This window comes from Oryzias latipes, chromosome 22, assembly GCF_053564925.1.
Source record: "Oryzias latipes strain Hd-rR chromosome 22, Olatipes_Hd-rR_3.1".
NCBI lineage: Eukaryota > Metazoa > Chordata > Actinopteri > Beloniformes > Adrianichthyidae > Oryzias > Oryzias latipes.
The window spans coordinates 26,605,224-26,629,049 of record NC_136258.1 but is presented as its reverse complement, the minus strand read 5'-3'; the positions used below and the strand labels follow the sequence as shown (position 1 = coordinate 26,629,049).

At 41.2% G+C, this 23,826-nt stretch overlaps 1 protein-coding gene and 2 long non-coding RNA genes across 3 annotated transcripts; all 3 read right to left on the bottom strand.

Moving 5' to 3' along the window:
- Positions 1-341: 341 nt before the first annotated feature.
- On the bottom strand, positions 342-7,321 carry si:dkey-87k14.1 (leucine-rich repeat transmembrane protein FLRT2). Its single transcript, XM_023951900.2, has 2 exons — positions 6,943-7,321; positions 342-6,229 (listed from the first exon to the last, which is right to left on the bottom strand). The coding sequence occupies exon 2, from the start codon at positions 6,001-6,003 to the stop codon at positions 4,042-4,044; it is 1,962 nt and encodes a 653-aa protein (XP_023807668.1). The 5' UTR covers positions 6,004-6,229; positions 6,943-7,321; the 3' UTR covers positions 342-4,041.
- Positions 7,322-9,474: 2,153 nt separating this feature from the next.
- On the bottom strand, positions 9,475-12,116 carry LOC144989107 (uncharacterized). The gene is made up of 2 exons (XR_013653255.1): positions 11,663-12,116; positions 9,475-10,663 (listed from the first exon to the last, which is right to left on the bottom strand). It is a non-coding gene; the product is annotated as an uncharacterized LOC144989107 (long non-coding RNA).
- A 1,731-nt stretch (positions 12,117-13,847) lies between these two features.
- On the bottom strand, positions 13,848-23,223 carry LOC105356890 (uncharacterized). The gene is made up of 3 exons (XR_910942.4): positions 19,299-23,223; positions 18,229-19,039; positions 13,848-14,540 (listed from the first exon to the last, which is right to left on the bottom strand). It is a non-coding gene; the product is annotated as an uncharacterized LOC105356890 (long non-coding RNA).
- Positions 23,224-23,826: the final 603 nt, after the last annotated feature.

Genomic DNA, 23,826 nt, shown 5'->3' with positions numbered 1-23,826 from the left:
AGAGATCGTAACCTCAATTGCCTTGGCTCTATTTTTTTTTCGGTTTTAGACCAGCTTCAAGTAAAAACCTTTCCTTTGTCCTAATCTTTCCTAAATAAGTGTCAGACACATGTATCAGGACCCTGTATTTATGAAAAGAATTCAATTTCATTGAAAACATAATGGCTAAGACACAAGAATTTGGATAATCTGCAACCAAAAAAATGATTTTTTGGGGATTTGCTGGGGATTTTCTGTCTTCATTCACTTGCAAGCCTATTCAGCCCAGATCAAGATGTCCAGCTGCATCTGGATCCACCTCTTTTTCAAACCCCAAAACAAGTAGAGAGGGACAATTCTCATAAATTCACAATTATGTTTAATTAAAAGTGTAATGAGAGGAATAAATAAACAAGAGCAAAACATTTCTCCGACAACAATCCAGTCAAACGTCTGTACAGCGATACATTTGTGGAAAAATATGGAACCAAAGTCCATAAATGCTCAAAATTTCAAGGCACATTTATCAATTTTTTTGTCAAAACTTGAGCATTGCTGAATAAAAGAGTTAAATAAACTGCAGATGTGCTTCTTTGCTGCTCCCCAAGTGTCGCCCACCAGCACATGGAGGGTTAACAGCCCTCAGCTGGGGGGAATGTAAGGATGTGTAGGAGCAGGTGGAAGCTTGGGAACCACTTCCTGCCTGTCTGCATGCAAGTGTGACCTTTGATTTTCTTCTGAGGCAGAGAGAAATAAACTTGCATGTATTCTGTCTTCTCTGGAGGAACCTGAACAAAACGCTGCCCTCTAGTGGAGACGGTTCGCTTTAGTCCAACCCATTTGCCATCATCCACATGGTGTCCGATGTCTGGGTCAAAATTTTGTTTAAATCAATGTATGTTGCCGTTTGACCTCCCCTAAAACACGTGGTGCTTTTTTATGTTGATTTCTACTTTTAAATTTTCCTTTAAACTAATGGGGTTTAAATTCAAAATCCCCACTGGAGACAATGTTACTGCAGTAAAAGATTTCACCTGCAAACTAAGAAATCAGCACATTTGTTGCGTCAGTGACAGCCTTAACCTTACAAACGTGATAGAGACTAGGAAACTTTAATAACCCTTTTACGATGTGGCCACAACTACTTTCACACTGTTTGTATTTAGTGTTAAATAAAGTAATTCGTCATAATGTTTGTTGTCTTTGTAGGATTTGTGAGAACCTTCTTAACCCTTGTGCTATCCTAGGCACTTTAACATTGGAAGTTGGGTCATCTAGACCCACTAGACAGTGCACTGAACCATTTTCTTCAATGATTTGTGATCTTCACTGGTGTCCATGGATTACATGAAATCTTTCCACCTTTATCCACCTTTGTCATGGTAGGGAGAACACGTCAATGTAAGGGTGGGGTCATCTAAGATAGCACAAGGGTTAATCCTGCCAAAAGGCAACTACATGTACAAGCTCGCCGGGTTCAGAATAAAAGACATTTTCTAGATAAATTAAAATTTGGATTCACATGTTTGCATTTTTTTCTGCCTATTCTTAACCATTTCTTAATGTGTATTTTGTAGTTTTCTGTGAAAAGAACAATGAATACAGTGTTCCCTTGCTGTATCGCACTTCACCTTTCATGGTTTCATTGTTTTTCTTTTTCTTTTTTCTCGATGTAATATTCTTTTCTTGTGCACTGTGGTCTCTGTCCTGATTGGCTGTAGAACTTGTCAATCAATACCTTATTGTGCCCTGTGCAGAAGACGTTCTTTTCGCCGAATCTATACATCATTGATCGAGATCAGATCTTTGCTTTTATTCTATAACTCTGGACTTCTGTTTTTATGAAAGTTTAAACATAAGAGAAAAGTGTAAAACATATGGAACGTGTGTGGTGAGGAGTTTATTTGTAAAAGCACAACTCCTGCGATAAATGAGGGGCCACTGTACTGTCAACTGTTGTGTCTAGATAAAGCACAATATTTGTACTACATTTAATAGCTCAGCCAATATATTTTTAGCCCACAGTTTTCATTCAGATCTGCCAGAGTGTTCATTAGTTTATTTTACTAAAATATCTGTTAGCCTATAGTCAGAAAACAGTGATAAAGCAAATCAGGATTCCAATGCCTCTTTTAAAGATACTACCATAATTACCATATTTTTCGGAGAATAAGTCACAGTTTTTTCACATAGTTGGGCAGGGGTGAAACTTATATGTGATTTTATTTTTATAAATAGCTTTAACTGTTGGGGGCGCTGTAGGTGTGTGTCTCAGTGTTTCCTACTGACAGCAACACAGAAGAAGAAGCACTGTTCAGTCTTATGCCAGGCTGGACAAAATTGTTCCAAAGTGACACAGAGAATGACGAATACCAAAAATTTAGGGATTTAAAGTGATATAAAGGGTTTAGTTGACTTGTTAGCATGTTCCTTATGCTTGGTTATCTTAATAGTTGTTAATATTTTGCACTAATATACTAGATTCTTTCTGTGTTTCATGAAGCTAAATAAGCATAAATGTGTTAGGTAGTGAAGTGTACAGAAATTCAATCTGTTATTGCAATCTATTCTGTTATTTATTTTATTTTGTTTATATTTTTTATTATTATTAGTGTTGTATGTGGCACATTGGCACCGCAGCAAATTCCTAGTCTGTGAAACTGTTTTGTTCACTGACAATGGCAATAAAAAACCTTAAAATTGAATTTTATTAAAGTTGCCTTTCTAAATGAAATGTAAGTTCTGGTTCCTGTATTTTGTTATATAGATGTCTCCCAAAAGTCCTGCTTATTTATGAGGGCTAAATATACTTATTTAGCATTTCTTGGCTGCTGGAACTAATGCTCATTAGTGATTTATAGTCCGAAAAATACGGAAATGACTTGCATTGGTTAAGGTTAGAGCTCATTTGGGCTAAAGTCAGAATATCGTTGTGCATGTAACTGCTGTCACAGTTGCTGTGGAGGAAAGCAAAATAAAAAAAAATTAAAAAAAACAGAAACTGTAGGGTCCAAAAAGAAAAGAAAAATAAGGGGGGGTAGATCCAGTCCCATTTTGACAAGGTTTGACAGATGGGAGCAATATATTGAAAAAAAAAATAAGTTGTCCTTGTGTACCTGCCCTGTTTAAAGTCCAAACAGACACAGTCCAGCGTATCACCAGCATCTTCTTACACCTGGAGGGATGTTTGATGGATCAGCTGAGAGACAGCTATGCTGTTGGTCCCCCTTCTGCTACTTCCCCATAAGACGGTTTTAAGGTGTAAAGAAATGTGAAAAAAAGATCCTCATTCTTATCTTTCAACCACAAAATCTTTTACATCATATAAGAACTGTCACCGTCGCAACGTAATGCACCATCTTTACCAATAGATGTGAAAAAGGCAAAAAAAAAAACTTACACACTTGCTGCACAGAAGACATCAGGACAGCTGCCCTGTAACTATGCCCAGGTGTACAGTACTGGAGGTTTGGTTTCATGGTGTCACCATGGCAACCGTGAAAAGTAATTCGGTCAATTGAAGTTTTTTTTTTTTTTTTTTTTTTACATTTTTCTGGCAGTTTGTCTGTTAGAATTAAAATATCTCCATGGTCACACTGTGATGTCACAATGACACCCCGATGGGCTTTTATCTTCTCTATAAAGACTCCAAGGTGTCTTTAGAGTTAAATCAAGAGACCTGATCCGAATCTGACCCCAATAATGAAAGAACAACAATTAAAGCCACATTATGACTTTTGGGAAACATCAGGACCACAAAACACCAGTCAGTGAGAACCGTAGGCGGCTGGAATTAAACCAAACACATCTGCCATCTGGATTCTGTCCTCCAGCTACAGATCATATTCTGATAATGCCGTTTGACTGCAAAAATCCTTCACTGAAACAACAAAACAATGACATGAAGCTGTTTGTTTGTGCGTGTACAAAACTGAAACAGCATAGATCCTTAACTTTTATCTCCAACGTTCTAGAAAAGTCCAGTCTGTTGTATAAATTCCACGTCTCAAACAGGATTAACACTCTACACAGTTTGCTGTCAGTAAAAATGCTCAGAAATTGTCACGAATGACAAAAGTCTGCATCCTGAACGTTGTTCTTGCAGTAAACTGTGCTGTTGTTCCCTGGGGGGCAGTCTCTGAAGGCCGTGCCCCCATTTGGGGTGTAAATAGGCTGAATGCGGAAGTCTGCCTTAAGGAGCTGCTCGTTGTTGAGCGAGACAATCTGGAAGCCGGTTTCCGTCATTTCCAGCAGGGAATTATCCTTCTTGGTGCCTGCCTCGCAGTAGTCGTCTTTTCTCCGGCCGCGGTTGTATTTCCACTCAGATTTAGAGCGGCCCTTTCTGTGCACGTGCCAGCAGAAGATTCCCAGCAGGAAGACCAGGACCAGGATCACGGCCGCTCCGATCAGCCCGGCCAGCAGGAAGGGTGAGCCGGGCTCGGGCTGTGTGGCCTGTTCAGGCCTGGAGCGCCTTCTGTTGTTGCTGTTGTTGTCCTCGGGGCTGAAAAATTGCCCTGTGGTCACAACCTCGGTGCACACGGTGTCATCCTTGGGCCGGTAGTTATTAAATTCATCCAGGGGGATGACACAGATGCGGTAGGTGGATTTAGGCTGCAGATTAGCCAGTCTGATACCCCGATGACCCCCGCCCACTATCCTCTCCCTGACTGTGTCCCCCGTCAGACTGGGGTCCATCCTCGCCCAGGTCACCTTGTAGGCAGTGACCGGAAACGCAGCTGCCCATCTCACGTGGATTTCTGACCCATTTAGAGAGGTGAAAGTGACCTGCAGGGGCGTCTTAGTCCTCATTCCCTCCTCCCTGGTGGTGTAGATGGGGTAGAGGGTGGGGAGTGTGAGAGCGGGTCTCCTGGAGACACGAGGGACCAATGATGGATTTGTGGGCGCAGAAAGCCCTGGTCTAGAGTCAGACGGCGACGTTGGCTGTGAGCATTGAAGGTCAGCACTCAGCTCCCGGATCGCCATACCCCGAAACTTCTCGGGTTTGTGACACATGAAGCCGCGCACGTTTAAGGAGGCGGGCAGGGATTTCAGCCAAGACACCACCCACCCCATGTTGCAGTCACACAGCCAGGGGTTGTTTCTCACCATGAGCTGCCTGAGGCTGAAGAGGCCATCAAAAATGCCCGGCGCCAAAGACTGCAGCTGGTTGTTGGACACATCCAGCTTCTCTAGCTTGTGAAGGCCTGCAAACGCTCTCACTGGGATCTGAGTTATCAAGTTTTCCTGGAAGCTTAACTTGACCAGGACCTCCCCCGGAAGAAGCGAGGGGGGATAGGTCAGAGAGTTGCGGGCCAAAGAGAGCTCCCGCAGAGTGACCAGGCCCTGGAAGGTCCCTGGAGAGATCCCTTCATCCGTCAGCAGGTTTCCATCCAGCAAGAGGCGCTCCAGACGCGTGACGTTCTGGAACGCCTCCTCCGCAATTACCGCAATCCGGTTCTCGTCCAGCCTCAGCTCCTTCAGGACGTCCGGCAGACCAATAGGCACGCTGCTCAGGTGGTTTTTGGTGAGGAACAGCATCTTCAGGCTCACAGCTTCCTGAAACGCCCCGTCCTCCACCCCCACCGTGGAGATGGAGTTGTCGTCCAAATGCAGCTCCTCAAGCCAGAGGAGCTGCGCCAGAGCCGCTCTGGAAATGGTCTGAATGTTGTTCTCCTGCAGATGGAGAACCCGCACGTTTTTAGGCAGGTTGAAAGGGAACTCGTCCAGCTCGTTCCCGTAGAGATACACTGTTTCCACGGAGGCCACATGGTGGAGCTCCAGCGGAAAGCCAGCATTGTTGATCTGATTGTTGTGGAGGTAGAGGGTCTTGTAGCCCTCGCCGATTCCCAGAGGCACTGAGGTTAGGCTGCGCTCGTTGCAGTAAACAAATGTTCGCTCGCAGCGGCACTCCTCGGGACAGTTGGAGGCCCTTGAGAACTGGAGGTGGAGGCCCAGCAGCACAGGAATCCACGGCCTCAGGAAAGAGACGCAGCCCTTACTCCATGAACGCCACTGGATCTCCATTTCAAAACGATATACAGATCAAGTTCCTCATTAATCCTTCAATCGTCCTTAAACTCCCATCATTACAGACAATCTTGCGCATATTATTCCTTCAGGATCCATCGCTAAGGTCCATCTGTTTGTCTCCAGCTGCGTACACAATGCTCGACGCCACTGAAGCCATGTGGACGCAGGAGCTGATGATAAACGACCAGTTTTCTCTGTGACTTCAAAGGAAGCAGCAAACCTGCAGCAAAGAAGTGACATCTTTATAAACCCCTCATGCAGAAGGAGGAGTTAAAAATGAATCAGCGAGCAGGAAAACACATGACTTTCATTAACGGCACAGTATTTACAGAGTGAGGGCAAAGGTGAGAGTTTAGTGGGATCCGAGGTGATTTTTGTCTTCAATCAGAGAAAAGTAACATATTAAAGAAGGGAAATAAGAAACAGAATGAGCATTTTGGGGGTTATCTGCTGAGCAGAGGAAGCGTCGCAGAAAAAAAACCTGAGCATTCCTCTGTTATTCATTAAAGTTTGCTGAGCTAAAGAAGAGGAGCTCAGCAGGAAGGTGATGAATGCCGCCTGTCCGCCAGATAAGATGAGACAAATTCCTCACATGGGGACAAAACTGAGATCGATGCCTGGCCTCTCACTGCTGCTGCGCCTGCAAGGTCACTGCATTTAAATAAAGCACAGTTCCTTCATCACTGCATCATGCAGAATAAGACGTATGTTCCTGCAGATTTCAGTGGCTCTCTCTCTGCAGGCGCAGTGGTTCCGAGCAGCCTGTTGACAGACTATAGGAGTTCTGCTGAGGGTTCTGCTGTGATGAGTTCAGAGAAAACTGCTGCTTTAAGTCACATCATCCCTAACAGTAATTTCCGTTCCTTCTTCAAACAAATAAAGTACAATTTTGTTTTTGTATTTTCTGTCAGAAATGACTTTCAGAAGTCTCACCTCCAAAAGTGTCGCCGCCTGACGCGCGCCCGCTGCGCTCTGCTGCGCTCAGAGGGCGCGCCGAGTCCGCATCCCGCGCGCAGCCAAGCGGCCGCGCCGTGCGCGCATGTTCCTGATCCGGCCGGAGCAGGTGTGGACAGAGCTCAGGTCAGCGACGGTCCGCCCCGCATCCTCCTCCAGCCCTCTGTGACTCCGCGGCCGGCCGAAGCCGCCGCCGAACTCCGTCCGCTGCCTTCAGGAGTGAAGGACTCACGGGAACGCGCGCAAGGTGGCAGAATCGCATTCCGGTCCCACCGCCGCTCCGCCGGCAGCTGCGCTGCGTGTCAGGTCCATGTTCCTGAAAAACTGTTCCAAACCCTTCCACCCCCTGCATCTGTGCGCGCGTGCTCACTCCCTCCCTCTCTCTCTCTTTTACTGCCCTCCTCTTCCTCACCGCGCGTGCTCATTTAACATTTCAGCGTCACTTCAGATTTAGAAAAGAAATACAACACAGTAAAAATGATTCTGTGAATCTTCTGGCAAAATCTTCTTTTTAAGGATGACAAAGACTTTTTTTCTTTAATGTAAAATAATAATAATATAATAAAAAAATTATAATCAATAATAAATAATATTAGCAGTAAACAATGCTAAATTAATAAATCCGTAGATTAGAAAAGGCTCTAGTTATCTCTGCCTTCTTTCTGTAACTGTGTTAATTGTGCAGGTGACTATCGTAGTCAACCAAATAAAAACTTTTCTATGTTAATTTTTACGTGACCTAAAATATCTCTTGTGAAGAACCCCCCCCCCCCCCACACACACACACACACACACACACAAAATCTCTGCACTTAAATCTAAAAGAAAATAATGGAAAAAGGTTATTTCTTTGTCAAAAGTGACCTGTGAGTCCAATGTGACCTGACCTGCTTTCAGACTCGCATAGTCTTTCAAAATAACTCTACAGTAAATGGGCGGCGGAGAATGATGATAACTGTCAGATCTTTATCTAGTTTGGTTTCACATAGAGGTTCTCAGAAGCCAATCAAAGGCTGAAGCGGACCAAATAGCTTTGAAATGGAGAAGCAGAGTTCTGATGTCAACATCATGGAGTCTGAGATCACATGAAGAGACAAGAGGATGAGAGAAAGTCAACAGAAGATCCACTGAAGATAGATGGATAGATAGATGGATAGATAGATAGAAAGAAAATGACTTGATTATGGTTTTTGATCTGAAGATAAAGTTATAAAAGGAGTAAGTTTATAGTTTAGGATTAAAACAATTCCCTAATATGCAAAAGTACAGGTTATCCACCCATTGTTGTGACTTATTTACAGTTTAAACAACAATGTAAGGAAACACTTCCATGATTTCAGTTGAATTGGTTCAGTGAAATGAATCGTAAAAAAAAATTCAATTTTCAATTCAATTCAATTTTATTTGTATAGCCCAAAATCACAACAACAGTCGTCTCGATGGGCTTCGAAGTAAAACATGAACTCAAAAGGATCACGAATACAAAGAGTTCAATAGGAAAATACTAAAATGAACTAACAAACAGACTAAGCTATACTGGCATCCCTGCCCTTAGACCCCCCTTCGCGGTAAGGAAAAACTCCCAAAAAAAACGGATTCCGGAAAAAACGAAGAAACCTCAGGGGTGCCCACATGAAGGAGGGATCCTCCCCCAGGACGGACAGGCGATTTACCAGAAATCTTAGAGAAGAATTAACTTATCTAAATCTACAACTACATATATAAAGTCCAGCAGACGAGCTTCATCCAGCCGTGGTTGTGGGGACAGTCAAAGGCGCGAGTCGAGCCGGAGACAGGAACCACAGCCAGGTGTAGGAGCAGGAGCAGAGGCGAGGTACTCGGTCAGGTACAGAGCAGAGACGAGCAGAGACGAGCCAGAGGCAGGATCCACAGCCAGGTGTAGGAGCAGGAGCAAAGGCGAGGTAAACGGTCAGGAACTGGAGCACGGATGAACCAACTGGAATCTGGAAGCACTCCCACTCCCCAGGAGGGGAGAGGAAAAGAGGGACAATACATGAATCGCACTGTACCAAACAGAGGCATGGAGAACTAAATGATAAATTATGATCAAGAATAGAGGAGAGGAAGCGTAGAAGTAAAAAAAGGAAAGAGGACAGAACCCCAGTGTACCATAGTTACCCCAGCTTCAACTTCTAGCAGCCTTTTAAAAGAAATAGTTATTATTAAGTTTAATTTAAACAAATTAACATTAAGTTAAATAATCTCTGAATACTAACTAGTCTGACAATAAGCCTGTCCACAGAGGAATGTTTTAAGTCTAACTTTGAATGTAGAAACTGAGTCGGCCTCTCTTACATGAGCTGGAAGTTTATTCCATAAGACAGGGGCTTGGTGGCTAAACGCTCTACCTCCAATCGTACTTTTACTAATTCTAGGAACCACAAGCAGTCCTGCATTTTGCGAGCGAAGTGTTCTCATTGGATGGTAAGGGACTATGAGGTCCTTAATATAGGACGGGGCCATTCCATGTAAGGCCTTATAGGTTAACAGGAGGATCTTGAACTTGATTCTGGAATCAACTGGGAGCCAATGGAGCGAAACTAACACAGGAGTGATGTGATCTCTTCTGCTGGTTCCAGCTAACAATCTAGCTGCTACGTTCTGAACAAGCTGGAGACTTCTTAAGGAACTCTTAGGACACGCTGCTAACAAGGAGTTACAGTAATCCAGCCTCGACGTAACAAATGCATGGATGAGTTTTTCAGCATCACTCTTAGAAAGTATATTTCTGATCTTAGCAATATTCCGCAGGTGAAAAAAGGCAGTTCTGCACGCCTGAGATATGTGAGCCTTAAATGATAAATCCTGGTCAAGTAAAACCCCAAGGTTTCTAACTGTGGAATTGGGGGCTATACTTATGCCATCCAGGGAGACTATCTGAGCAGACAGAGCATCTCTGAGGTTTTTAGGACCAAGTATAATGACCTCAGTTTTTTCTGGGTTCAAGAGGAGGTAATTAATTGTCATCCAGGTCTTGATGTCACTGATGCAGGCGTTCAGTTTCTCTATCTGGTCATTCTGGTCAGGCTTCATGGATAAATACAACTGCGTATCGTCGGCATAACAATGAAAATTAATGCTGTGTTTCCTGATTATGTTTCCTAGGGGTAGCATATAAAGCGTAAACAGGATTGGTCCCAAGACTGAGCCCTGTGGGACTCCATAGTTGACTCGAGTGCACTGAGAGGAATGGCCATTTACATTAACGAACTGATACCTATCGGACAGATAGGATTTAAACCACTGGAGAGCAGATCCTCTGATCCCTATGTCCTGCTCTAATCTATGGAGTAAAATACCGTGGTCGATAGTGTCAAAGGAAAAAAGAATAACTTTATTGTGAAAAAAAAGACATTTTTATTTTGAAGGTGCCTGTTGGAACTGTGTAAAAACTATTAATTCCCACGGGCTGCATGGGGGAGTAGTGGTTAGCGCTCTCGCCTCAGATAGCCCTGGTTCGTATCTCAGCTGGGACCTTGATATGGAGTTTGCATGTTCTCCTCATGCATGTGTGGGTTTTCTCTGGTTTCCTTCCACAGTCCAAAAACATGCTTCATAGTGCGTCTAAATTGCCCCTTTAGGTGTAAGTGTGTGGCCCTGCAATAGACAGGTGACCTATCCAGGGCGTACCTTGCCTTCATCCAGGAATGGCTGGGTCAGCTGCAGGAGGCCCATGACCCTGTAGGGGATTAAGATGGTTGGATGGAGTTTCTTGACACAGATAAAGGCTTGCCTTAAAGTTGAGTCATGGCGTCTGGACTTAAAAACGTCTTCCTTGAAATCCAAGTGGCCTCATCAGTGGATGAAGACGAGAGAATCAGTGTAACTGAATGAACGGATGAACTCGGGGGCAAAAGGTCAAGCTTAACATTTTTTGTTTATAGTTTAGATTTCTTTCTAACAATCACAAATGAACAGAAAAACTAGAAAGAAGAATATCAATACAATCTTATGACAAAATCTCATTAATAATAGAAACATGAACAAATTCCGCTTCCAGTTGTATTTTTTCTTACGTTAGCTTACGTTACCTTAAGTTTTGGGGATTTCTTTTTGAGTCAGATCATTTTCTTTAGTCTGAAAACCTGAACTATTGATTTCTGAACTATTGATTGAGAGTGTTGGAAAGATTATTTGAAGGTCTGGACTTTCAGAAGAATAAAAATCACAGAACTGTTTAAAAAAAAAGCCTTAAAAGTTCTGGTCACATTTTGTTGAACCTGGGTTCATAAGACTCAGAACATTTCTTTCATTCCTCCAAACATCAGTAAGTACTGTTAGTGATCAGAAAATCAAAGTCCACCATGTTTTAGTGATGCAATCTATCATAAATCAAAGCGTGACTTATATATGATCAGCCCATGAAAGATTTGAAAGAATCATGGGATGAAAGTCTGAGTGAAGAGGAGATTTTGGAGAGAAAGGCTGTCAGAAGAAAGCACATCATCAAAGCTGTCATTTCTAAACGTATTCTCCTGCTAAATGTATATATTTTTCGTCTTTAAGACTTAAATGTTTTGTTCATTCTCTTCCACATATAAAAAGTAGCTGAGTAAATGAAGAAAAAAGAGCAGTTACAAATAAAAACACAACATAAACAATGAAACAAGGAAACAGTAGGAAGGCAGCTGTTTTAAACGTAATAATGTCAACTAACGATAGTAAATTGTCCTCTTACTGTTCAACTCTGAGACTCTTCCAGAACTGGAGTTGCATCCGCACACAGAACGCGTGCACTGCAGGAGCTTGTGCACACTCCTGTGCGAGTCTGCATGCTTATGCACAGCCTGTGGTGGATTCAGATCATCTGTTAACGGCTCTGCAGGTTTCCCTCTCTGCCAAATGTGGCATCTGCTCCATCTGAGCGCTCTGCTCCATGAAATTAAAATTAGGACTAACTCTGCCTGCAGCTCGTCAGTGCTGGTTCAGGTTACAGCGACATATTTGTGCCGTGTCACTGTAATCTGGGTACTGTGTGCGTGCCTGCAGACCTCAGTGAATCAGATTACCATTGCAGAAGTTTTGGATTAATGGATTACCTGGCTTTGAGGGCAGATTACAGCCTAGAGAAGAGCAAAGTGCTCATTATCTCCATAAATCTTCCAGGGATTAATCTGGATTAATCAAGATACCCAAACTTTGACACAAAACTTGTAGTTTATCAAAAATCTTGTAATTTTATAAAATTTAATAAGTTTAAGACTTAATTATTGGTGAATTTGGTGTCTCACAGTGAAAATATAAAAGACTGAAGGTAATTTTCTACCTTTGTGCTTGTATTTCTTTTTGTTTCATGCACGGTCAAAGAATTCAGATTTTAAGAAAAAAGGAACCACCAGAACTTCTGCTTGGGTCCCGAAAGACCGGATGTTTAACTTGGAAGCAGAACGCTGGCCAAATGTTCCATTTTCCAAAAAGAGTCTTTGAACATATTTAAAGATTTTGTTGGTTTGAAGAAACCAATTCCCCCAGAAGTGATTCAGGAGGCATACCAGGCTGATCTGGACCCCCAACTCAAATTCAGAAACTCAACATTTTCCATCAAACATTCGGCTTTTATTTCTGACAAAGAAATTGATTTAAGTAAAGAGGAAATCCAGAGGTCTCTGTTTGGAGAAAGGCTGCTGGACTGATCAGCTGGTCTCTCTGGAGACACTGAGATTCAGTCAGTGAAAGTTTATCAAACAAGAGAAGAAGCCACTTTTTCTCCTCGGAGGCAAACACAATAAAAAGCTATCTCACTACAAGACAACAGCTTTGACCTTGCAGACTAATTCAAAATGACATTAGCATTCATCCTTTTACTGTGAGAGAGAAGTAAGCTTAATTAAAGTTGTGCATTTCGTGCCTGACCTGGACTCCTTAAGATTTTTATAAGATGTTGCTGCATGTTATTATTTAACATAGAAAATTAAACAGTTCAAAGGCAGAGATTTTCATGGAAGATCCAAGGACTCTTGGAAAAGCTCCAAAAAGGCTGGAAGGCAGAACCTTATTAGAAGAAAACGGTCTTTTTTAGTGGAAAACAGCAACGTTAAGCTTGTTTACAGCAGACTGAGAATAAAAAGCATCGCCTACGTTGTCCAGGAGAAATCCAGATAAAGACAGCAAGAAAATGTTCCTTGTGATGTTTGGAGTGGTACACTTTGAGGCATAACTAACATTTTTTTCTTTTTAATGTAAAATCCCATTAAAATCAAATGTAACTTCAAAGTAATTAATGTAATGAGCTGCAAAAGTAACAACCGTCACGTTATGCATGTAAATTGTAGTAAGTGTTTATTGAGACAAAAGAAAATTTGACTTTAGAAAGAAAAAATACATGAATTTTAGTTGAGATGCTTTTCTTATTCTAAAAAGATGCAAAGACAAGATTTTGTGGTGCATGGTAGCTCAGAATATTGTGTGCAAAGCAGAATATTAAGCAGAATTAGGATTCAAAATTGTAAACAGAAGGGGGCTTGATATTCATCCCTGTGGAAGACCATGTGGAGATAACAGGTATTTTTCCAGTATTTCCCCCCCCCAAAAAAATATCACAAAAACATTTACTTGGAATGAATTTAAGCCTTAAATGCTCCTGTATGGGGGGGGGGGGGTTGTTAATTATGTTGGAGAGTCGTACAGGAGCACAGGTGTGTCTTGCAGTTCACTCTATGCCAGGGGGGGCAATTCCAGGTCCCAGGGGCCGGTGTGTCTGCATGATTTCCAGATAGTCTTGCCCTACCATGGCTGATTACCTGGTTCAGGTGTGTCAAGCCAATCAGAACATACCAGAGGAGGGTGTGTTGGAAAACATGCAGGAATGGGGCCCTCAGTGCCCACCTCTGCTCTAGGGTCATAGGGCCCCACCAAGGCCATAAAAATAGACTACCATCGCCATGGTATTGTAAAGTATTTATTAGTATTTGGTAAATGGCGTATACTTATATAGCGTCTTTCTTCCTACAAGGACAAAGTGCTTTACAGTCACAGACCCATTCACCCAGTCACACACACATTCACACACTGGTGGCGGCTCCGCTGCCAAACACAGGCGCCCGCCTACCACCAGAGGCAAGGTGGGGTTCAGTGTCTTGCCCAAGGACACTTCGACTCATGGGCGTCCAAGGCGGGAATCGAATCTGCAATCTTACAATCATGGGTCGACCGCCCTACCGCTGCACCACAGCCGCCCCTGGTGCAGCGGTATTTGGAAGTATTTGGAAGTTGCACTCTTCTTCTGCCTTAGGCTTTAGTTGTGTGAAAGATATATGTACTTCTGGTTATAAAATTTTTGTTCCTGTGGGTAAATACAAACAAATACTTAATTTCAAGCAGAAATTTACTGAATTTTATTGAAACAATCAAACAGAGGATTAGAAGTGGCTAAAAACATAAGTTTTACACAGACAATGCAGCAGACAGCAGAAGTAAAAGTATTTGAAGGTCATTTTCAATCAGGACTCCCATCGACTGTCCCATCAACAGCCTCTTGATCATTGCACGGCCTTCATCTTCAGTCTGCTCTTGTGCAGGTGGGTCTTCACACAGCGACCTTGGATTTCCGTCTTTTTCTGCACAACAGGAAACATTAGCATGAGTGTCAAAAGATGTGAAGCAAACTCTGGAGAATTTAAAGCTGCAGAATTTTACTTTCACTCCTTTGTCTTGACTCAAAGCTTCATGTCATTTTTATTGTGTTCTCTTTAGTATGAACAAAAACCTGCATGAATATTTTGAGTCAGAAATTCCATTAAAATATAACTTTGGGAAGTATGAAAGACTTTCCCTTTATTTTAACTTCCTACAAATCTGTACAATAGTGTGTTTGAATGTATAAATCTTACAGCCTCATGTTTGTCTGCAGTTGCAGTTTATTTGCACATTCTGATGTTTTCAGCATCAAAAATTTGGTGTAAAAGGTTTCTAAACGCAACCTAATGGTCTGTAGGCCTGCACAAAACGTCAAGGTACGCAGATAAACTGTACTTTCATAAGCATGAGGCATTTTTAAACTTATTGAACTTGATTTATCAGCCGTTTTGTAGATTTCTGTCCCTCCAGCTCCAATCTTCCGCCATCCAACTCAGTTCCTTTAAGTTTTCTAACTAAGCTAACACAAGGTGTATTGGTGGAGCTCTTTCTGCTCTAATTATTCAGTAGTAGGCCAGACTGGAAGGGATATGTCTTCATCAGATGGCTCTAGGCCCAAAGTGGAAATTAATGACGCTCCTCTTCCTCAGATGAGTCACATATGGTTTTCATCAGCATTTTCTACTGGGACAGGCAGAGCTGGGTTGGAAGGGAAGCATTACAGCAACCCTTTCCTGCCATCACTGCTCTGTCTGTCTGTCTGTCTCCATCAGTTCATGAAGAAATCCATATATTCAAACTGCAAAGTCTCTGGGTGATGACTCTTGAGAGGCTTGGTTTCCAAAGCATAATAGAAAACACTTGAAAATTCTTTATATTTGTTTGGTTGCCATATAGACCCAATTGCAGGACGATGGGTCACGTCTTCCTGCGGAGGAGTTCATGGAGGGCATGACTGCAGGGTCTCCAGTTCCTGTTGCTGAAAACAAGCCCATATTACCACTCAACCACCTTGACATTTAGATGCATGGCGAGCAATTATCTTAAATTTGTTCCCTCGTATTCCTCTGTTCTGAACTCTTCCTTACACAGTGCGCTTCTTTCGTTTTCTTACTGTTGCACTGTTGTGGACTTTTTCTGAGGCCTGTCAAATCTGAAAGCCATCTCACTCAGCCACTACGTACATTTTGCACATATTGCACAGATTAAAATCGGTCATATGTAAATATGTATAGAAGATGTGAGAAAAGTTTTTATGATTTACGTTAAAGTTTTGCAGATGTATCACAACTAAACCACGTTAAGACCATGGAAGAAGTACGAACCACCACGCAAAGAACACACAACATGAACTGTGGGTGATTATTACGCTGTTTGTATGGAATTTATTAGTGATTTATGCATAAATTACGTAATTTAAATGTGATAAGTGCACCGTTTACCTGATAAAAGTTATACATTGGTGGCACGGGTGTGAAAAGTCCATTAGAATGGTTGTGGAAAGCCAGAAATCTCCATATCCATCTAGCAAAAATCATGCACAATTGCATGCGATTTACGTAATAATTGCAAATAAACTACATAAAATGCAAGGAAACTGCATGATTCCGAACAGACCGAAACATTTTTAACAGCTTAAAAACTAATTTCACATATTGAAAAACCCTTAACGGGTGAATTACGTACATCAGACATCACGAAAGATCAAAATTTCATATGTGGAAAATATGCAAAATGTATGTAGTGGCTGTGTGACACAGCCTTGGATGTAGCAGTTAGGGTTTTGCATCAAATGTTCTCTGAACATTTGATGCTCTGAGATGGTTTTGACTCTACGGTGTTGCCACCTCATGGGGTTGAGGGAGGATGTCACGTTCAGAATACCAGTGACCATATAGGGACAATGGTCAGGTCAAACGCTTCTCCATTTGAAAATCTCCATTGCAATAATCAATGCAAACATTGAAATGAAACAAACAGAATCCAGGAAAAACCCATCTACAGTCCAGATTTCATTTATAACAAATCTAAAATATGTTTTCTGGATCAGTCTATAAATATATTTATGTTGAAGCAGTTTTTAACAAAGGGAACTGACGTGTTTATGTGACGAGCCGCCTTGTGGCTACTTTGTAAAAAAACACAGCTCAGGTTGTTTTATTATTTATCATTATAATTTTAAAATGGCCACCATTTTTCCACCACAAACATTTGAATATTGGGCTAAAGGTTTGTAACAGGGAAAAACGAACTGCGGTTGCTATCTGCATTATTGATTGTATGCTCAGAAACAGGAAAACCGGAATATTAGTGTAGATGCTACAAATAAAAAAACATCCATTTACTAAATCTGCTTAATCCCTTTTGGGCTCATAGGTATGCTGGAGCCTATCCCAGCCACTGATGGAAAAGGCTGTAGTACACCCTGGATGGTCTGCCAGTCTGTTTTAGGACCACACAATCACACACTCTCTCATTCACACAGAAGGACAATTCAAAATGACAAATTGTACTACAAAGGATGTTTCTGGACTTTGGGAGGTAGCGGAAATTCTCAGAGAAACCCACACATGAACAAGGTAAATGTGTAAACTCCATGTGGGAATCAAACCAGGGCCTTCTCACTGGGGAAAAGTGCTTATCACTACACCACTGTGCGGACACAAACAAAGGATACTCAGAATGCGATGCTTGCATCAGACTGACTTTGATAGTAGGTTTATTCTGTTGTTAGATCTGATGTTTGAAGCAAAGACAATTTTAATCTACTAAATCATTTTAACAATCAAAGCCATTCTTGGATTATAGGTATCAGGCAGTAATCTGTATGTTAATGTTCTGCTTTATGCCGTTTATAGTGGGAGGGAGTCAGAACAAGCTGATAAACCTGCACTGAGGCTTTCAGGCAGAGGACCACCACAGAATACTAAATGAAACCATAAAAAGCAAAAGCCGGGCAGCACTTGCCCACGCGGGCCCCCGCACAGCCCCGCCCCCCACAAGCCCCACGCCGAGAGGAACAAATGAGAGCGCGCACGAGCGTCAGGCCACACATGCGGCGCCTCTGCACATTGTCTCTCTTTGCTCTGATTTATCGAGAGAAGCTAAAAGATTCCAAGAAGTGAGTTGCTGTGTTTTTGCTGAGCTGCAGCCTGCAGGCTCACTTCCACATATTAACCGGGGAAGCTGTAAACCTGCAAACCAACAGGGAAACAATTTTCACTAAAACAAATGACGAGGGCTGTAAGTCAGGAAGAAAAGCATCCCGGGTGTCCTCTTTGACCCATCACAGTTTGACCTGCGTGTCAGTGTCATCAGATTTCAGAGTTTATTAAAGAACGTATTATGGAAAAAGACTCTAGGAAATAAATAAAAAAAAGCAACCTTTAAAAGTTTAACAGAGTGATGAAAAGCATTTTTTTTCTATGTTTCAAAAGAATTTCTTAGGAGAAAATTTTGTATTTTGAAAGAAAATGCGCTAAGGTGGTCAGAGATAAAGTGGCCCCACTCATGAAAGGGATGTTTCTTTCAGTTTTTGTAAATGTTGCCTTTCCAGATAACTTTTGTTTAAAACTAAACAAAAAAGTCCAGCCTGGCACAAATGAATGTCAAAAATGAGACACATTTCGTCTATATTCATACATTTTGGCACCAAACATGTTGAAATACCTTTTTTTTGTTGCACCATCACTTCATGCAGCACTGGTTGACATTTCCATCAGTTCTTAAGGTGGATTTCCATCAGTTCTGCTGCTTTTGTTTCTAAATTTCAGTTTTTAATTTAAGGAAACCTTAAAAGAAAAGATTTAACATTTAAATATTCTGTGAGTAATGATCAAAATCTTGAACATATGGAACAAATTTCAAGACTTTGTAAAGTTTGTCATTTTAAATTTTAATTACAGTTTTTGACCAAAAAATTGATTTGAAAAGACAAACGCGAAATCACAAAAAATAGCAATAAATAAAGTCAAATGAGTCCATTTATGGAAGAACCTCCAAATAAAAAACCAAGAGAGTAACTGTTTATGAAAATTCATAATCTTTTGATTGTACATAATTACAGCACTGAATTTTAAGTCAACTTTCTATTGCCAAACTGAAAAAGTGACAAGAATTTAAAGTTTATGAGAATATTTCACTTTCATTTGTTTTAAAGAAAAAGGTTCAAACTAATTTTATTTTAAACATCTTTTACGTAATTCATAGTTGAATTTCTCATGCAGACTCTTGCTGTACTTTTCATCTATTAATGTAAAAATAATTAATTGATGAAGGTCAAAGAGTATATGACTTTCCTTCAGCCAGCGCCCATTCTGCTGCAGCGTTTCCATCCTTCAACAGGTTTGAGTCCCAGTGAACATGAGTTTTTAGTAAGGCACGATTCTAGCCAGGTCAGAGAAGAATTTGAGGTGAAACAGGAGGATGGAGTGCCAAGAACTTCTGTAAAATCCAGGAAGGAAGTTGAGATGACCAGTGCCTGAAGAAAGATGGAAAAATCATGAACTCTTGGAGCTCCTTTGGACCAGATGGATCACAAAAACAGTCAAGTCTTCGTTCTGGGAAGAGCATCAGACAAGCAGAAACATCAGAAAGCATTAAAGTTGCAGGCCGAGTGTTTACGAGTCGTTGCATCACTTTGTTCATTTCACACACGAGCTGCGAAACAACATTCTGGCATCTCTGTATGAGACAGACACAGCTGCTAATAAAAGGAGAATTATTTAGCTGGCACTAACCATGCTGATGGAGTCTTAAGCTTTAATTAAAGATTTCATGCATCCCTGTTGTTGGCAGACATCTCTGCTTCCTCCGTGCTCGTCCTTCCAAACGCAGCCCTGAAGCTGTCCTCGCCCGGGGACAAGCAGGCCGCCGGTCATGTGACTCCCTCTCTTCAAAACAGTCATTAAAGGTCAGTAAATGCAGCACACACAGCAGCTCATTGCACCTCATTACCTCCATATTTGTGGCCTGGCGTCAGCAGTGAACTGTGTCTGATCCAGCGGCATGCTGGGAAATACGCCTCTTTTTTTGGGACTCAGTCAGTCAGTCTTCATCACTTCTCCTCCTCATCATCACTGACTTCCGATTTTCCTGGCAATGCCAAACATTGTAATGTGGGAGACGGCCGGCTTCCCTGTCACTCTTCCTACTTTGTAATTCAAACTTCATGTTTATTTCAAACTTACAAGCGTCAGTTTACCTCTAGGCATTAAAATACCATCATTTAGGATGTAATTTGATTAATCAGGCTGTCTTGCTGTTATTACTGGGCTTTATTCACAGCCATGCTCAAACGCTGACAAAATCTGCAGAAAAAAAATTGTCATTCATCCAACTAACCTAATGAAACTAATTTTTTTGTATTTCAATAGATTCAATTGGACTTTAAATGATTTATTAAGTTCTGTTTCTTGTCAAAACATTTAGTTTGATTATGCTGAAGCTTCAGTTGGGGAATTCTTTTAGTATTAATCTCTGAGTTTGACGGTTAACCGTGAGTCACATGAACCCGTGTGAGGGTTGAGCCGTACTGGCCCTGTGGGTTTTTGGGTTGTCCGGGCCTGCATCTTAAGGGTAGCACAAGTGTCTTGCAGTTCCCTCGAGACTTGTGTGACCACAAGTAACCCTTGTGCTATCCTATGACCTTACATTGACGTGTTATTCCTACCACGAAAAAGATGAATAAAGGTGAAGAGGATTTCATGAAATCCATGGACACCAGTGAAGATCACAAATCATTGAAGAAAAAAAGTTCAGAGCACTGTCTAGTGGGTCTAGATGACCCAACTCCCAATGTTAAAGTGCCTAGGATAGCACAAGGGTTACAGCGAGCAAATTGAAAATAGAACGTACCATCGTCGTGTGTCTGGTAAGTGTACCGTGAAGTATTTGCTCCAGAGCCCTTCATGTATGATCTCCTGATTTGGATATTTGTTAGTAGGAAGATGTCAGAGGATCATAGTCCATTTTTCAGACCTCAATACTTTTCATATATTTTCAATCTTGGTGACACAGGAACCACAAAGGGCTCTGAAGTCAGTTGGCAGAACATCAGCTCCAACACAATGCTTTTAGCCGCTATTCTAATGAACACAAATCCTTAAGATCTGTAAGTATGCATGCCATATTTTTTTTTTGTAAAAACGGGTATTCTTATTTTGAAAAGTAAAACATATTATCACTTATCAACTTCACAAATGGTACCTTTTGAAAGTAGGAATGCTCTGAAGTTATCTAAATCCTGTGACTAGTGAAGTTGACTAGCTCTCACTTGTAAACCACTCAAGATGTCTCCAAATTAGTGATCTAACTGAATTGAAGTCAGGAGTTAAAAAGGTCAATTCAACAGGACTCTGTGACTCAAATTTCCTGCAGAAATCAATGTTTACAGAGCCGCTGAAATCCTAATTTTAACAGAATTTAGTCTGGTCACATGTATCGGTACCTGGTATTTATGCAATCAGAGACCTAAAGGCTTGCAAAAGCCTTAGCCACAGATGCATCATAACATTCGGTATGCAGCTTATATTTCTTTTAACTGGCTAGTAACTTACCAAAGTAGATGAAATTGATCTTACAGGCTCATTTTCATCTTTGGAAAAGATGTGTTGGACAAAAATTGATGACACAAAGTCTGAAGATAGATTTCAATGACCCATCCTGGAAAAAGTTGAATATTATCTTGTACTGTTAAAAAGGCAAAGCACTGCTCCCATTTTCATCTTCCTGCAGTTTAGGACTTCGTTTCTGCAGCTTCTCCTCAAAATGCATCACCTCATCTCACCTCATCAGTGTGAGTGACTGTTCCAGGAAGTGTTTCCAGCTCCATGCATCTGTCCTTGAGAGCGTTACCGCCACATACTTCAGCTCTACCCTGCAGCCAAAACCCACTTTCCGCTCAGAAACAGCAGGCTGCCCCGAGCACATCTGCTCAGGCTTCTATCCGAGCTTGGTAGGTGGTCAATGGACTTCTTCTGCTTTATTCATGGGGAGCAACAAGAGAGAAAGTGTTGATTCCAAAGAGATAACCTTTTAAAGGATCTACGGTATCTTCTCTGTGAAGCTCAAAGCTGTGAGACAGGACTGGAAAGGACCAGCAGAGCGTTACTTGACCGCTGTGAGAATCCCATCTGTTTAGCTCATGTACAGCATAACAAGAGAAGTTTGAGATCATTGCTTGAAAAATGACGTGTTTTACTGAGATGTGTCACTTGATTCAACATCTGTGCACATCTCACCACCTTCCTGCTTCCATGACCTGTTTGTTGACACAGGTAGACCTCAGGTCTGCTTTAAGAACTTCTTACTTGTGAGAAAATGTAGAATGAATTATTTCTCCAGAGGATTTCTTTAGCCAGTGAGCGTATTTTCCATGCAGACCAGCTCTGGAGTTCTAAACAGCCACTGATGGATGCGGGCGAGACCCAAACATTAACACTTTCTCAGTTGCAAAACGAACGCCGGCAGTCTTTGGATTCCTAAGGGCAAATTAGCATCTAAATGAAGTTTTAACGCCGCTTTTAGGGGAACAAAGAAAAGGCTGGCATGAATGGAGTCATGTGCGAGAGCATGTTGGTGTGTGTGTAACAGGCTCCTCTCTTCTGCTGGCAGATAAAGGAGCGGCAGCGGCAGCCGCCGACTGTGCTGATAGGTCTGCTGGCGGCCTGATGGGCTGCACCGCCCAAACTCTCCCCTCATGAGCACGTTTTTGAGGGGATATAGACTCTTTCTAGAACACCTGGACATTAATCAAAGCTGACTTGCAGAGAGGAGATGTAAGCATGCTCAGAGTGGAGGATGCTTTCAAAAGTGAGAATGTCGGGTTTTTTGCATTAGTTTTATAAATCTTTCTAACCAAGCAAACATGCATCATGGTGTTCAGTCTTTTAGTTTTCAGTGTTCTATTTCTTTTAACCCTTGTGCTATCTTAGATGACCCCACCCTTCCATTGACGTGTTCTCCCTACCATGACAAAGGTGGATAAAGGTGGAAAGATTTCATGTAATCCATGGACACCAGTGAAGATCACAAATCATTGAAGAAAAAAGGTTCAGAGCACTGTCTAGTGGGTCTAGATGACCCAACTCCCAATGTTAAAGTGCCCAGGATAGCACAAGGGTTATGATGGATTTGTTTTTTTAATGGTAATGCCCATTCCCTTGTGGTACATCTTTAGCTGCTTTTCCATGAGAGGGTCTTCACGTGAGCACCGACACCAAAACAAAGTCTTGTTTTTTTACAGTGTCTCATCACAACCATGGACAATAATATTTTCCATTCCAAAAACAGGTAGCCTAAAATAGGAAAAGAACACTAACCTTAAGAGAAAAATCACAGAAAAATAGAAGAAATATGCATCCACGCAGTGAAGTATTTTTATTTAACATGAAATCTTATATATCAAAATCTAGAAAACACAAACATTCAAAAAGGGAAAAAAGAAATAAAAAAGCTAACTTAGATAGAATTACTTCTAACATGCCAATAGTTTTAAGCAGTAGGACTGTAATTTATTTTGATTCCTGCGACTAAAATCCATTGTAATAAGTGGAAAAGACTCATTTTAAAACAAAATGTTGACAAAATGAAAATACAATATTACAAGTTGGCTGTTCTTAATAAATGCTTGTATAATTTTGTTCTAAGAACATAAATCTAATCCCCCCCCCCCAAAAAATGATAATGAATGCTAGGATAACTTTTCTAAATCTAATGAACTTTAACTTTAAAATTGAACTAAAATTATGGTGTAATTTGAGTTTTTTTGAGTCTTTCACATCGTCAAGAGTTTGGAGCAAATTGATTTTGACTCTTTTTTTTATAATAATTTCCTTGTTTCTACATTATTAATGAGACAAAAAAAAAAAAACTAAACTGTGGTAATTTTAAAAAAAGCTTGGAAAAGTGAAGAGCAAGGAGAAGATGCAACAATTTCAAGTCTGGTAAAATATCATCAACCTCAAAAAGACAAGGTTTTTAATCTTTGCAAGGATCAAATAGTTTCGCTGGCGTAATATAGCAAAGCAAACATACTGCACTTTAATAAGTACTTAATTTCATACTTCCTTGTTCTTTTAAAGATTAAAAGAATGAAAGGCCTATCCATATACTGTACATTAGATGTTCGGTGGATGTCAGGAAAAGGATTTCTTCTGGAATGACACTCCGAACTCTGGTTGACATCAACACTTTTAGTCGGTATACCTTCTTTGTTCAGTCGGACATACGTCAGACATGTTTACAGCTTCCTATCAAAAAGAGTAA